This window comes from Tauraco erythrolophus, chromosome 2 (genome assembly GCF_009769465.1).
Source record: "Tauraco erythrolophus isolate bTauEry1 chromosome 2, bTauEry1.pri, whole genome shotgun sequence".
Classification (NCBI taxonomy): domain Eukaryota; kingdom Metazoa; phylum Chordata; class Aves; order Musophagiformes; family Musophagidae; genus Tauraco; species Tauraco erythrolophus.
In genome coordinates, this window is record NC_141466.1 from 130,314,594 (window position 1) to 130,330,408 (window position 15,815).

Here is a 15,815-nt window from a genome sequence, read left to right on the forward strand (position 1 = left end):
CCCACACATCGGCACTGTCCTGGCAGCCACAGGATGCAGTCCCAGCACAGCAGTCGAATAACTCACTTCAAGACCCCCAAAGCAGCAACACTACTGCTGCTGGCTGCCGTGGCCAAGCTCGTGAGAACATGGTGAGCCAGCAGGTCTGGCAGGCCAGAAGTTCCCAAACCTCTCCAAAACAGCAGAGCTTTCCTGGACGCTCACAGCAGCCCAGTGTGCAGATGTGTGCGCAGCAACCTCCAAACAAGTAGTCAAACATGTCCTCTGACCAGCAGGATCTAACTGCAGAGCCTCTTGTTTTCACACTTGCTCTGCTGCAAGAACAGCAGCTGGCAGCAGGTTTCTCCTCTAAACATGGACTGAGAGTGAATAATCATCAGGTCAGATGGAATGGGATGTGCTGAAAGGAAGAGGGCTGGGGTCCTGATTTGGTGGGGAGAAGTTTATGTAGTAGGAAGGTTGAAAGATGCAAGGGAACTTCACCACGAGATCTGGGTGGGAGATAAAATGGTGGTGACAAGAGGTGCAGGTACCTGGTCAGAAGTAAAAAGTTCCAAGCTTGCAGTAAGGAGAATGTGTGGCAGGAGAGTGGGGACAGGAAGTTTTACTCTTCTTTCACATCTGTGTGGCTGAAAAAAATCACAAAGGTAAGCGGCTGACAAGCAGCTGAGAGATTCACTAACTTTTTGAATTCCTGGTCTAGAGAATGAGAGCCAAAATTCAACAGCCAGTTCCCAGCCACACTCATCGGTTGTGCTAGGAAGCTGTGACCCTCACCATCTTATTTTTGTTGCTTCTGGACAGAATAAGCTTACAGAGGTGGTTATAGGAACCTATTCAATCTTTTCCTTGCTGAAGTCTGACTCTTCTTTCGCTCACAACGACCTCCTGCTCCCTCTTCTGCTGGACACACATTTCTAATCCAACACTCAGAAACTAAACCATCTTTTTACTTGTTTCACACTGCAAAGTTCCATCCATTTTTTGTCAGACCGGTTAGATTTTCCTTTTATTTTTAGGGTTTACAGTTTGTCGTGCACACGGTCTTTGGGAAACACATACCAAACTGCAGAAAATCAATAATGCATTTGACTGACAAAAAAATCCAGCAGGCTCCTTCTGACTCTTAACTATACATGGACAGATGCCAAATAAACCTCTTGATTCAGAGCCATTTAGAGCTGAAGTTCCCTAGAAGCCACGCAGGCTCAGAAAGAGTAAGTTTCCAGGAATAGGTGTTTATATTCTTGCACCCTGCATATATTCTAGTCAACTCCTGCATGTAAAAGAAAGGGAAAAACGGACGAGCATTGAGCTATGTTTTTAATATCAAACAGTAACAGTTCTGTCAGAACAATGGGAAAAATAAGAACAAGAACTACAGAACTTTGCCCACGACCAGCCTGATGCCTGCATTGCCCTGTACAAACACGGCGTACGAGCATTCGGACAGACCTCAAGGGGCACAAACTGCAATAACCCAATGTAAGGGGCACAAAGAACTGGCTAAAATATGGCATCAAACCTGGCTGCAACTGCCTTCCCCACCAGAGGAGATGAAAATAAAACAAACATACTTTTGCTTGATGAAACCAGCTCAGAGAAAACATACTTAGCAGCTACAAAAAAGTGACAACCAGTGGGCCGATTTGAGGCAAACTTCATCAGACTCTACTTATCCTTAAGTTTGTCCAAAGTCACCACCACTGTCTTACACAGCTGTTACTATTCTAGCTGTAGACCTGAAGGTTTCGGTAGGAGCTCCACCCGACGTGAGAGATGGCAAAACTGCTAACAGCTACTGCGAAATGTTGTTAAAAGGAGAAGAGTTATCTTGAAATCTACGGCAAACACTAATATGTGCTGGAGGGAATTCAGCATAGACAGTTCATACTCTTATGTTCATCAATGACAGCAAATTAAAACTGGTCTTATGCACTCAATGCACAGGACTGGAGTATTTAAAAAAACTCAATATGTTAAGCGCAGTATATCTCCAGAGAAATTAGGTATTGACTGCATGCCTCAGTGAGTAGAAAATCTACAAAAATCCATAGGAGGCATTGATCCAAATATTACTTTTTAACACTAACTATGTAACAATTTTTTAAATGTACACTGGGTGCAGATATATAATTCTCTTTAATCATCAACCAACAAACAAAAGCGTAATACTGTTTATATAGTATGGTCTTTAAAAATGAAAGCAATGAATGCACGCAAATACTTCGCTAAAACTAACAGTGCAGTTGTGCCGTATGGAATTTGCATGGAAAGAAAAAGGTTTTAAATTTGAAAAAACCCACACGCTGGTTGCAATGAGATCCAGCCACCAAACACAGGAATGCCGATGGTGTGGGTTGGATCCTGCGGCAAAGCCCAGCTTGGGCCCTGACTTGGTTCAAAGCGAACTCTAGGCGTAGATGAGGGGCTGACACTCAACCAATCTGGAAGCTCCAGGCAGCACTGTGGCACAGAAGAGCCAGCTGGTGGGATCCCCACGCTGGCTGGATCACAGGTGAGACGTGCAAAACTAAAGACAAAGCCAGCACAAAGAACTGAGGCACGAGGCAGGGCAGCTGCTCCCAGCCTTTCCCAGCGCAGGGGGAATTCCTCTTCAGTTCCAGCACAAAGTCAAAGCCACCAGCACCATCAGTGCACACCAGCACGCACTCAAGTAACTTGTTTGAAGGTCCATCAGGTGCCACAGGAAGGGCACATCTGACTCGGCCCTTAGCAGAGGCTGTCAGAAGAATACAGACTAACTCTACCACCCCAAAGTGTTACCACGCAGCACCTACCACTGGAACGAAACTTGCTGGATTTCAGTGGTCTGCATAACCTCTACACCTGATGAACTCCATGGAGAGCTTGGGGAACAAACAGGCATGCAGCTGGGTTAATCTCTCAATTCAGCTAGAGAAACACCAGTGTTGATTTAAATCAGCAGGAAGTGGTTGCATCTGATTTCTGATTTTGAAAGCAACAAATTCATATTTTAAGTTTCAGCATGTACCTCAAATCACTGTATATCTTCAGATAGGTACTCTGAATAAAAGCAGGGCAAGTCAAAACGCTCTCATTTGTCTAGCTCAATACAGCAACTAGTACTATTCAGGCGTTTTGAGGTTTTAAATATATTTATGTTCCTACTACACTCAGGAAATGCCCTCTGGAAAGGGAAAAAAAGATAAATTGAAACTATATTCCAAAAGCACTGAAATAAATATTCCACCCTGAAAAACTGGGTAACACCAGAAAGAAGGCTGTCTGTTCAGCTTTAATTTGGCAACAGTGCAACAGTTTTTAAACACTTCTCAGAAGAGCAGCCCACCTCACCTGGTACACGAGACTGCGCTGAGACTCAGCCGCAAGTCAGGAGTACAGGAGACTGTGGAGCAAAGCCCTTTGCCCCAGCTGTTGGAACGATCTACACAACTCAACCTCACAACGAGAGAAGAGACAAGGCGAACCAGCTGCTGTGTTCTGCCAGCGGGACCTGTGCAATCTCCAACAGAAGTCACTGCAGATGCCTGCTTTCCCTGGAATGTGGGACCTGCTGCAAAAGGGAAACTCTGGTAATTTGACTTTAAGGGATTCAGGCTGTTACAAGGTCAGAGCTGCAGCATTCAATGTGAATAGTTTGGATTCGCTGCAACATACCTGATATCACATAATGTTCTGCAGGCTTTTCTGGCAGGAGCATCAGAAAAATCCACAGATTTTGTGTTTGCAGCTATTAACAAGCAAAAAATTTTCAAGTGTATGACAGGGGTGAGCTCCCTCAAGCTATCTTTTTGAATATTTTGTTTTCTGGAGTCCTCTGCTTTTTCCTAATTCCATCACAGCTTTAGCTACTTGAGGAAGTGATCTAAGCCACAGATTGCAGAAGACAACAATTTAACTCACACTTGCATGTGCATACCCTTTGCTACCCAAGTCTGTAACATTTCCCTACTCTTTTAAATAAAAGGAATTATCTGTCCTGTAATCATGCACCCATCACCACACACCTGTCCAATAAACAAACTAGCAGCTGTAACTATCCAACTGCCAAATCCCAAATACTCCAGCTTCCACTTGTTCTTCAAACAGCATCCACATCAAATACTGGTACACAGGCACATCGCTCACGCTAACAGGAAAAATTGCAGTCAAATTTCTAGAAAAAGCATTGTGTGCTTGGGAGAGGTAGAAGAGTCTGAAACGGATGCCCTCTTCACTACAAAATATTTTTAGCAGGTGAAATTGTGCAATTGTCTTAGCAGCAAATACTTGACAGTCTTATTTCATTTTTCCTAATGACCAGAGCTAAACGATTGCAGGTTTTAACAGCGCCAGCAAATTATCAAGACCCTCTACATTACATGGTCAATGGTCCTTTTAATAGAAAAAGCAATAATATACAGTTGTTTGTGCCAACTAAAACTCGTTAGAAAGTATTAGTTTAAGGTAACAGTTCAGCAGCTATTAACAAGCACAAATTTCTACTGTTATCGCTTGTGACACTATGATCCTAGCAAAGCTGGCAGCAGAAAACCGTTCCTTTTGTTTCAGATGATCTTGGGAGTGAGGGGGGAACAGGGGAAAGAAAAGTTAACAAAAACACTGTTTCGTAGCAAGAGTCAAAGTTTTTCAATAATCACCATTTTTTTCACTAGCATAACATTAGAATTGACTTTTTGTCTTGCTGACATAGCAACTATGAAAGTTGTGTTGCATTGACCATATTGATTGTGAACAATGCAGCCATCAGTGGGACTCTGCACCATATATTTTCGATATTGACCTCCCATTCCCTTTTCCATGGCTCTATGGGTCTGCTATTGGATTTGGACTGCAGTGTAATAAACAGCTAAGGTTTAATTAATGGTAAATGAATACAAGACATAGGTTATGACTTTAACTAATTAGGGAATTGTTGAATTAAGTCTGCCTTGGAATGCAAGGCAGTACAATCAATATCCAATAAAAGGACTATGTATGTAATTTACCTGCAAATGTGTTTCCAATACCATCAAAGTGAGTTTAAATAAGTAAGATATATGAAAGGCTACTGGAAAAAGATTTCAAAAAGTTAACGCTTTATGGCTTCAAACAAGGTTTTCCTCCTTGCAGAAGGAATGTCATCTTGAAATATCCTCTCGTAACACAGATGGTGACACTCAGACACAGCTCTCCCCAAAGGACAGCGCAGACTCGAAACATTTTTCCTTGACAATGCAACATTAGCAAATATTGCCTCTGCCTCTACAGAGTATAGCAACCACAAACCAGTACTCCCAACATGAACCTATTAAGTTTAATGGCAAGCTCTTCTTTGGGCTTCCTGGTGAACCTTCCAGTACCACACGTGCAGCAGTCTTTCAGTTTTAATCGTGCTGCGCCCCCTTCCCCCACCAGCCCTGGAGAAGCGTTCCCAGGTACAAGAAGAGGTCACCACACAAGGGTCTGATCAACCCTGAGCAATCCCCAAGACTACTTCTATTGTATACATCAGCTCACACAGCCTGATTACTTATTCTGTAATCACTCCTCTGAAATAAAAAAAAGAAACCTACCTACTCCCTTGTGAGCATCTACGCTGGTAAACTCTATTGTCCCATTATGGCCCTTCCTAGGATTTTCCTGATACTGTTTGTGGTTCCCATTGGGACAATATCTGTAGGAAAGTCCATAATCTGCAAGATAAACCTGGAAGACATGAACAGACAAATGAATAATGCTTTTGTCCTTTGAAAGTATAACCTTTATAATTAAGTCTTAAGAAACTGATAGGTTAAGGACAGCCTTAGATCTAAATTTTATTAAACCAAATGGTGCCTTAGGATAAAATATGTACAACTGGGGGCTATAACAGCTGCCCTCCCCATTTAAATCCTTCCACTACTATACTCTTATCTTATTTCAGAGTCGAGCAGAATTTCAGTCTTTTTATTTTGTTCCTAAGCTCTCTCCTCTCCAGGTGGGCATCTAGGCACCATAAACTGCAATATGCCTTTTATGTATCCTCACATTGCTTATGGGACCCCTTCCTCTCTCTACTTAAATAGGCACATACACCCCCCTGTTCAAGTTTTCCATCAGTGAGACTGCGTTATTTCACATCAGCAGTGCAACTTAAAAGTCACAGAGGAAGTGAGAGGCAGCAGCTTCCACGAGCTGGACTGGACACGGGGCTCCAGCACTAACAGAGACTGACCAGAGGGTTGATGGGCATCAGCCTGACTGTACTCTCACCTTTTTCAATGTCACTCTAGTAACTTCATACTGGCAACAACTATTTAAATATAAAGCGTTATATAAAACAAAGCAAAACAAACTAGCCCCCCCAACCCTGAAAGCGATTTTAGTAAATAGATTTTAAAAACGCACAGAGCAAGACTTCCCTCTAAGTTACTCTGAAGCAAATCCATCGAGATAAATCAGTGTGAGAGAAAAAAACTGGGGCCCCACTGCGTATATTGCAGCAAGCTCATGCATTCCGCAATGTTTACCTTTCCATCCTGGCAAAGGTGATTTTCTTTTTTTCCCCCCCAAGATGCTTCACTGTAGCTACATAAATAACCAGAGGGAGAAAACCCCACAGTTCTGAATGACATATCTGGGAGATACAACTGCATATTCTTAGGAACTAATTGTGAAAGTATTAACTGACTTGGAACTTGGTCTTGCTCACTTTTATGGGGTTTGAAGCTGAAAACAGAGCAGCTCAGGAGAGCTGAGTTTTACTTTCTGTTCTTCTGCTGCCTGTCAAGACAAACCTGAACATGCCATCTGGCTCCTATGTCTTCTCTACAGGCACAGTGCACACAGTACTGCATCCCTGTCAATTCTGCCACTCACAGAATTCAGATTAAGGGCACAAGTCCACTCTATGAAGTTCAGATTAACACGTTCTACCCTCCAACAGGGGTGGACTTAATACGTGCACATGGTCAATCACTGCAGCGCAGCTGACAAGCAGTGACTTGTTGAAAGCAGCTGGAATTTATCACAATCTGTGCACCCCACAATATCCCATAGGTTATTTTCTCACTCTTGTCATTTTCACACTCCCACCTGGCCTTTGCTCCTTACATTGACCAGTTCTCACATTAGGTAATTGGGTTTTTTTATAAATATCCAAGTATAGTACTTTCATTTAGAAAAAAAAAAAACAACCAAACAAACACAAAAACAAACGCTACAGATTGATATTATATTGCCAATGGAACTGATCTCTGAGGCAAAAGCTAAACCATCTGAAGGCATATAGAGATCATTTCAACTAAATAATTTATATTATAAAGGAAAACATTTTCTTATTCGAAACTTAGTTTTGTTTCCTCTTTAGCTAAAAGAATAGTTTATACCTTAAAAGTCTAAAATAAACTCTTCTGGTGCTCACTTTCAATTTAATTATGTCACTCTTGGTGGGGGAAAAAGAAACAAAAGAACCTCAAGAAAACTCAACGCATTATTTTGTAGCACATTCTGTTGAACTGCTGATTCCTGTTTGTGCTGCAGGCAGTTTCAAATCCAGGATGGCTGGTCTCTTGGTTTTACTGTTTCTGCTGCAGGATCTGTGCTTATTTGGAGCGTGTAAGCTGGGATGCAGCACTCACTTCCTGCAGAGTGATGGCTTTTAAGATCACCGATGATGTTTTTCACCTGACAGACTATACAAACTGTGATACAAGACTAAAGACCGTAGGCACGTCTAGAAAATCTGGGACAAGGCATAAACCTCATTGGGTTGACCGATTTGATTTTCTCCTGCATCCATTCTCCAGCGTATTCCTGATGCTCTGGTACCTCTCCTAATTGACCCCACAGTCATTGTGAGAGAACTAATTTAAACTACCCTAATGTCAAGTCTTGTGAGTCTTCTGCATCCTTTGTGGGCTGGGAAGGAGAGAGTAAGCATGGGAAGAATACACCTTTCTAGCCAAGTCACCCATTTTGGATTTTGCTTGACTACACATTTCTGACACGTACAGTTGACCAGATACAATAAGATGAAATACAGAGTGGATTTCAATCTTTAAAAAGTCAGGCTATGCCTTACATTAAAATGATAATTTACCTGTTAGAAAAAATAAAACAAGAAAAGCATCTCTGCCAGCTCTCTGGTTGTCTGGGCTGGGAACGCTCACTTAAGTGAGGGACACTCCCATATGACAGCCCAGCCCTGGTGGTCTTTCAAACTGTCTTAACAACTGGGTATCTAGAAAGCAGCCACACATATTCGCTAGTCAAACTTGAACTATGTAACAAAGTTACCAGTTATCCTACAGATGAAGCACAGTAACTAGGTACTCAATCCATTTTTAAGCAACAGATTTGCTTAAAATACATTCAGTAGTAGTATAAGCACAGCAGTTTCAAATTTATACTGAAAAACTCCTCTGAAAGTGAGAAGTAGCTTTAGGTTATCCTGTCCTGACTGACAGCGGCAAGACCTGGAAACAGAGAAACAATCACTTCTTAAAGCCACTCACGTGCAATTGCAACAGAATCTCTGACTGCACCACCATTTGCTCCAGAAGCTGGTCATGAATGTCATTGTTCGGCTTACTTCTAGCTGAGTCATTTATCATTTCCACAACTTTCACACCAGATTTTTTCCATAAACATGCAACTGATGGCAGCCTCTCAAGGCAAAGCCTCTTGGCCACCAACAAAAATCAATCCCCTTCAGCTTGTACAAAACGAGCAACGCACTGTTACAACCTTGCCACAACCATTATCAGAATGACTACATTATTTTAAATTACCATTAATTTCATTACATCAATTCTCATTATAACCCTTTCATCATTAAAAAGATATATAGTTCTTTATAGCTAGTTGTCACCTTTTGACAATGTAACACAACGTGCCCTTCCAAATTTCCTCAGAACATGGCAGGTAGGGGTAGTCAACAAATTTATAGGTTGTTGGGGTTTTTTAAAGGGTATAGGGAGGGGAAAAGAAGATGAGTATTAAAGAATATTGAGAAATAACAGGTCAGTATTAGTACGTGTTACAGGATCATAAATATTTTTCATTGGCATGCTTTTTTTTTTTTTTAGGAACAGCAAAACAAATAAGAAAAAGAGAAAACATGCAGAGTAAGATAAACAAGACACTTGAAACAAGAAATGGTAACATGGATGATGAAGGTGCAACAGTGACACAAGCCTAGAAGAGCTGGGTTTAGCTGTGTTACATTTTACGCTCCTCTCCCGACACTTAACTTATTTTAACTCCTGGTTTGGTTCAAGTTTCTCTTTTTTACACCTCCCAGTCTGCCCTAGGCTCAGCAGTGCTTAGCACGGTCTGTTATGAGTAGATTTTGTTGTAGATCAGGAGCCAGATTTCTAAAGTCTTTGCACTTAATTTCATGCAAACATGAACGTGCCCATCTTATTCAAGTGAACAGTCACAAATAATTATTTATGTGCACAAGCAACCAGCTGTAGATTCAGTTCTTGTCCTTTCTGGGCATGACTCCCTCACAGTGCTTTATATCTGAAGTGCTAAATATCTGCTAAACATATAAAATTCTTACAACTTGTACATGCTATGATATATAACTGCACTGATCTGGGAAGTCATAAGCCTGGCACGTTGGGTTCTCATGGTATTCTCTTTATCGTGGAGTACACATCGCATGAGATTTATCGCTAAAAGGATAACAATACAGTGATTTTCCTTGTACATTTTCTTTCCAATGGTTCCATTACCAGGCTTATATAATGCTCTGTAAATAATTAAGTAGCTACATACTAATAAGAGGCAGATTGGTTGCTAATGGCCGTAAAGCTATTAACTTCAGTTGGACACTACCCTACAAAAAGGCTGAAGGTAGACTGAAGTCCACCTCGGGACAGGAAGTCTGAAGTAAACTGTTGGGACAGAAATAGTATCTTTCACAAAACAGAAGCCAAGGAAGGAGGAAAAGAGGTTAAACACAGGAGAGAGGGGAAGAAATCTTCTGGGACTTGTCAGTGGCCAGTCCCAATGCTGGAATCAATTGAACTCCAAGATATTTGGGCCATTACTATCAAAAGAAATGAAACCACCGTGAACAGTTCTATCCAAATGTAGCAGTCGGACTGATTCAAGAAAATTAAGGCCATCTGATTGTGAAGCTACACCTCAGATCAGGGGCGCAGCCAGCATCCATGCTTTAAAACTCAACTGTTTCTGCAGGGTATCTCTGCACACTGTATCCTTGCTAAAAACACATGAAGGAAGACAGAAAAGATTTTCATTCTGTCGTACGGGCTAAAGAGCAGGAACCACAATGATTTATCTCACAATGAAAAATGGCTTAAAGTTACAACTCTTTTCATGCATGTTTTTCCCATATGATCAAGGCATGAGCTCTGTATCTTCTACACTGGTCCACTGAAAGCTGCTCTTAAACGTTGACAGTTTGAAACATTTTTGGATTCTTCTTTACTTTTCTGTTAGGGCTATCTATGATAATCAAGTCAGAGTTTTATTCTGCAACTAAGAAACACTTAAAATCAAAATCAGAACTGAGGTGCAAATATAATTAAAATTTGCCGCTTAAAAATCCAAATGGGCAACTTCTGGTGCAGACTTGAGTCTGCAACACTGCAGCATGTCTGCCTACATATTCCGTGGGGGACAAAAAAGAACACGCTACAAGGTAATTGCTTTGAAGAGGCATTCTTCAAAACCTTATTTCATCTATTAAAAACTCTGATTTTAAGCTCTTGTCTGGTGACCGCTTGTCCCTGTTAATAGCACCACAATTTAAATGAGTTTAATGGATTTGAATTTCTCCTTTCGAGTCTACATCAATAATGCTTATTCTGCCTCATCATACAACCAGTTACTACTATGCACAGAGTTACCTTCAACTCACCATGACGCTGTGACTGTGCCTCACTTGTTCTGTAATTTATAGGTCTTCAAGTTTTCTTTCAGACCTCTCCTAGATTCATGGGCTGCGTGCTTCCCTCGGTACATCACTCCTGTCCTGTCAGTCACTGTGCTGGGACCATGTTCAGAAACGTATCGACTAGAGAATTGATCTTTTGACCTGTAGCTCACTGAATGGCCTCGCTCCCTTCTATTGAACAGATCTGCAGCAAGCTGCTCTTTGAGGTCAGTTGATTCTGATCTTCTAACCATTTCTAAACACCATTTGGAGGTCACAGAGTGACAGGACCTTTACTTTATTTGTTTCTCTGCCTTGCCACAGAAGGTAGGGGACAGCAGTATGGATTTCACATGCTCTGTGAAAAAGAGGACTATGATATTTATTGGCTGTGGTGTAAATTTACCAGGTTAATTTACAGAAGATAGTATAGCAGCAGAAAGTCTAACACAGAAAAATGATCTTTTTTGGAACTGCAGGAAGTCAGTGGCAAATTCACACGTAAGAGAACACATGAACAGCCACTAAATGACAAACACAAAGTTTAGTATAAAGGTACACATGCTTTTCTGAACAGAGATTTCTATCTCTTCACCAAAACAAAATATGGAAATATATTTTGAATATATATATTTTATTTTTAAGACATTAGATATGGGTTTCTTTTAAAAACAGATTTCTAGAACTACAGGACACTTCCATTTTATTTTCTCAAAATCCTAGACCCTAAAGAGCAAGAACGCATTAGCATAAAATTCTAAACAAAAACCTCATCGCAGAAATTGCTAGGTCAGACAACTTCATTATGACAACTCCCACTGGAGCTACAGGTGTCTCACCTTGTATTCCTGAGTTTGAGTTTGCCACTGGCTAGATGCTCTCACTCGCTATTTATGACATTAGTTTGATGACTTTACTTCTCAGTTCCATCGTTTTAAAAAAACAAGACCACGGCCATCTAGCTGTCCTCCATTTTAACAGAGAGAGAAGGCTGGACAAAACACTTCACAGGCATTTGGTAGCAATAACAGTGTCTGAGGTTTTATCTGGAGTGTCTAGGGTCAGTACAAGATTGCTAAATTAAAATACAGCATCTCTGAAAACAGTTTAGAGGATACAGGACAGAATATTCCGTATTATTTTCATATTTAGTCAGTGGTAACGGTCAACAGAGCTTCCCAAAATACTGCTCAGGTAAGTATACAGTACATTCAGCTCAACAGCATGTTAAAGACATATAGATTGTAGAAATCTATATGTCTTTAGACATTGATTTGTACAAAAGGCTGTCACAACACCATGGAGTCTTACATAGGAAGTGGACATGTTTGGAATAGGAAGAAGCAACTTTCATGGCAAAATTACATGCAAATTAATGGCACATGCAAATAACTAGGACATGACAAATGCAAAATCATCTGTGCAAGTACACATGCACAGGTCTGAATACCTGAATCTGTGTGAAGATATTATCTAGAATGTATTATCTAGATATTATCTATTTACCTGCTTCTAACCCTCATAAAGAACATTATTGAAGTATGGGGGCAGACAGCACATCTGAGTCAATAATTCCATCAGAAGGATATTCAACCATGTGGCACATGTAGATCTGCGAATTTGAACCCTTTAGCTATGGTGTCGGTAAGACTATTCCTTCTTTTCATGTCCCACAAGCCACAGAGCACACATGTTTCAAGATATTGGGCAAATTGTGTCTGGAAATATTTTTTGTTTGATGAGAAACAGTCCCATTAAGCCATCCACCCTGCTGTGTAAGCTAAACTTAGCACACATTACCTTAAAATACATTTAGAAATAATCATCACTGTATACATGGCTGTAGACCGGTATAGTATGGTTATCATGGCTTCAGTAAAACCAGCAGACCTGTGGCCACTTGCAGAATTCCTGGGGCCCACGACTGAGAAGTTTATCTGAATAATATCTGAACAGGTCTACGTTTCCTTAAGCATACAGAAATGAAAGTTTATTTCATACCTTACAAATGCAAGCAAATATTAGAAATTCTTTTCAGTTAGCTCTTCTGAATTGGAAAGTGAACTTTTAAAAATGTTTTATAGAATCATTTCAGTGGAAAATAAATTTTACCTAAACAAAATTCTACACTAAACCTCTCAGCAGTAACATACGCTTTGTATGTGTTGAGCTAGGAGCTACTTAAACTGGAATATTTATTGATTTCTTTTAGTTAATAAAAATAACTGGACTTAACTGTTCAGTAGCTCACAAGTACCTTATTTTTAATCTGTAAATGAAGTTACTACTTATGAAAACGAAATGCCAGTATAGTACGATCGTCGTGCAGACAACATGAGAAACAAACCAGAAAATCACTCCACAATCTGGTTAATCCAAAAGCAGCTGATCAAAGTCAGCTACATGTCTTAAAATTTTATTATTACTGTAAATGGACACTTCCAAAATTATTTCAATGTGAAAAACAGCAGCATATCTTGCTGTCATAAAAACACACAATAGCCATGACAAAAAAGTCATTTGAGTTATGTAAATGGGTTTGGGTAGCAGATCGTTTTGCTTCTAAATAACCTCCTCCTTTGGATTCAGCAGGCTGGTAAACACCATAAACAGATTATGTACTGGCTGCTACCACTGTCTAAAAACACAGTTGTTTTAAACAGCCATGAGAGTTTTCAAACTATGTGCTTTAGAAAGCTGAAAAGTTAAATTTGACTCAACTATTTAACTTGAAACTTGTAAAAAAACAGATATAGTTCAACAGTTCAACCTCCGATGGCAGCGAGCTGTTTTGTAACATCTGTTTCTTCATCAGTGCAGCAGAAAACCAAAAATTGAAAGAAAAGAAGTATTGCTTACAGCTAATTATATTAAAGTGAAGTTGGGAATGCCCTTTTTTCCTAAATGACACTTTTTCCAAGAAAAAAGCATACCAATATTTAATTAACTGAATAAAAAGCAGACACTGTAAGAGTATGACAGGATCAAAAGATTTGTTTCAAAACATTTCACCAAAACACTTCAATTTCAAGGCTAGCTTTAGAGTGTTAGAGAGCAGCAACCTTAATCCCACTCCCCTGTTGGATCCACCACAACAAGCAGGACATAAACATGAGTGGCACAGAAGCACAATTCGCTGCTTAGAAAGCCAGAACTTCCCAAGAATGAAAATACAAGGGGCCACATCCTTAAACTCAATATCCTCAAACTGCCGGAACCTAGACCAGCAATTACATCCTCTAACTTACTTGATTAGTTGTCCTGCTTCTTTCTCAAATCTTAAGCTCCACAGAGTCACTCTCTGATTTGTCATGAGATGATGTGAACGTTCACGCATTAAAGTTCTTTTCATATGTGAATTAATGCAGAACATACATAACTTAAAGCTATTAAACAGTTATAAACACATTAGAGTAACAGTGTAGATAAGTAAGCATGCTTACCTCGTGTGGATTGGTGTAGCCCAAAAGTAGATTTGCTGCTTTAATGTCACCATGAACATATTCATTTTCATGTATATATTCCAAAGTATCCAACTAGGAAAGGATTTAGAGCAGAAAAGAAAACATCATCTTCTCCATTCTGCCCCTAACCCCATCACCAAATATTTCTCACTTATACATTGAAACCAAGGGCTACGCAGACCAAGTTGACAAATTTGTTTTGAGTTAGAGCACAAGGAGCCCCCACTCTGTCCACAGGGTCTGTTCCCACCAGGCACATAGCTGACAGCAAATCATAAACAAGCCATACTTCACCATGAGGTATCCCTGTGTAACTACCTGTGAGTACCAGCTTCCAAAGTCACAAAGCCAGAACGAAACTAGTACTTCATAAACACCAGAGGAACGCTGACAACACCAAGCTTTTAAAAAGAACATATTCAGTCAGCCCTAAAAGTTTATAATATATTTGATCCTGCCAGTTAGGACATGGCATGCATTTCATGTTACCATCCTCCTGCATCATCTTCCTTTGTCAGCTCCTTACTGAGTTACGATAGCTCTCATTGTTATTAAAAAAGATGTTTGCACTTGGCAGCTCATACAAAGGACAATCTAATCCTGGTTTTTGGAGAATACAAAGAGTGAGTTTGTCAATTATGTGACCAAAAAAGCCCTTCACTTCCTTTAAAACAAATTATTATTTAGGTTAAAAGGAAGCTTTGGATGTGTCCAAAATAACCCCCTTGCTTCAAGCAGGACTAACGTAAGTTAGATCAGGTTGTACAAGAGAATGACTAGTCAAGTTTTAAATTCCCTGAGAATGGACATTTCACAGCCTCTGGGAAGCACAATCCAGTGCTAAGACACTCTTTCTAAGAAAACTTTTCCTTTATACTCAGAGTTCCTCTTCCTGCAAGTTATGACCATTGCCTCTACCTCATTTACTGAAATATAAGAAAACACATAGCATTTACACATTTTATTCTAAACTGAAGAGCTCCCTAAAAGAACTATATTAGAAAGATAATTTTCTAGTTGAACTCAGCAAGTTTGAGACATAGCAGTTTCCTCTCTCTCTGTACATACCATTCGTGCCCCAAGCTGCAGAACCGTCTCCTTCTTAAATCTGCTTCCACAGTCTTCAAAGATTCTTTGAAGGTCTTCCCCTAGTCTCTCCATGACCATGAATCTATAGCTACCAGGAAATATGTAAAAGGAGGAATCCTTTAAGATAAGACTGCAAGTTTGTGTCAGATTGAAAGGACTTATCTCCATTTTGTTGAAAATGGATTTTTCAGTCAATTTGAGGTTTAATTACAATTCATCTTATTACCTTTTTCCCTTGTACTCAGCCAAGCCCGATCCCCAAAACACTGGAATTCCTAAACATCTTAGTTTTTTGAGATTCATCCATTTTCTCACTGTAATAATAATAAAAAGGTAACATTGGGTTAAAAGTAGCTAGAGAATTTCAGGATATGAGGGTTTTT

The 15,815-nt window shown here is 40.1% G+C and overlaps 1 protein-coding gene across 2 annotated transcripts in view; it reads right to left on the reverse strand.

Annotated features, from left to right (window-relative positions):
• VRK2 (VRK serine/threonine kinase 2) overlaps positions 1 to 15,815 on the reverse strand; it is a 46,422-nt gene that overhangs the window by 18,241 nt on the left and 12,366 nt on the right. For both annotated transcript variants that reach the window (XM_086631135.1, XM_086631134.1), the window contains exons 4-7: positions 15,659 to 15,746; positions 15,412 to 15,520; positions 14,323 to 14,415; positions 5,562 to 5,694 (exon numbers count right to left, since the gene is read on the reverse strand). In XM_086631135.1, coding sequence (XP_086487261.1) covers positions 5,562 to 5,694; positions 14,323 to 14,415; positions 15,412 to 15,520; positions 15,659 to 15,746 — 423 coding nt within the window. The remainder of the gene's footprint in view (positions 1 to 5,561; positions 5,695 to 14,322; positions 14,416 to 15,411; positions 15,521 to 15,658; positions 15,747 to 15,815) is intronic.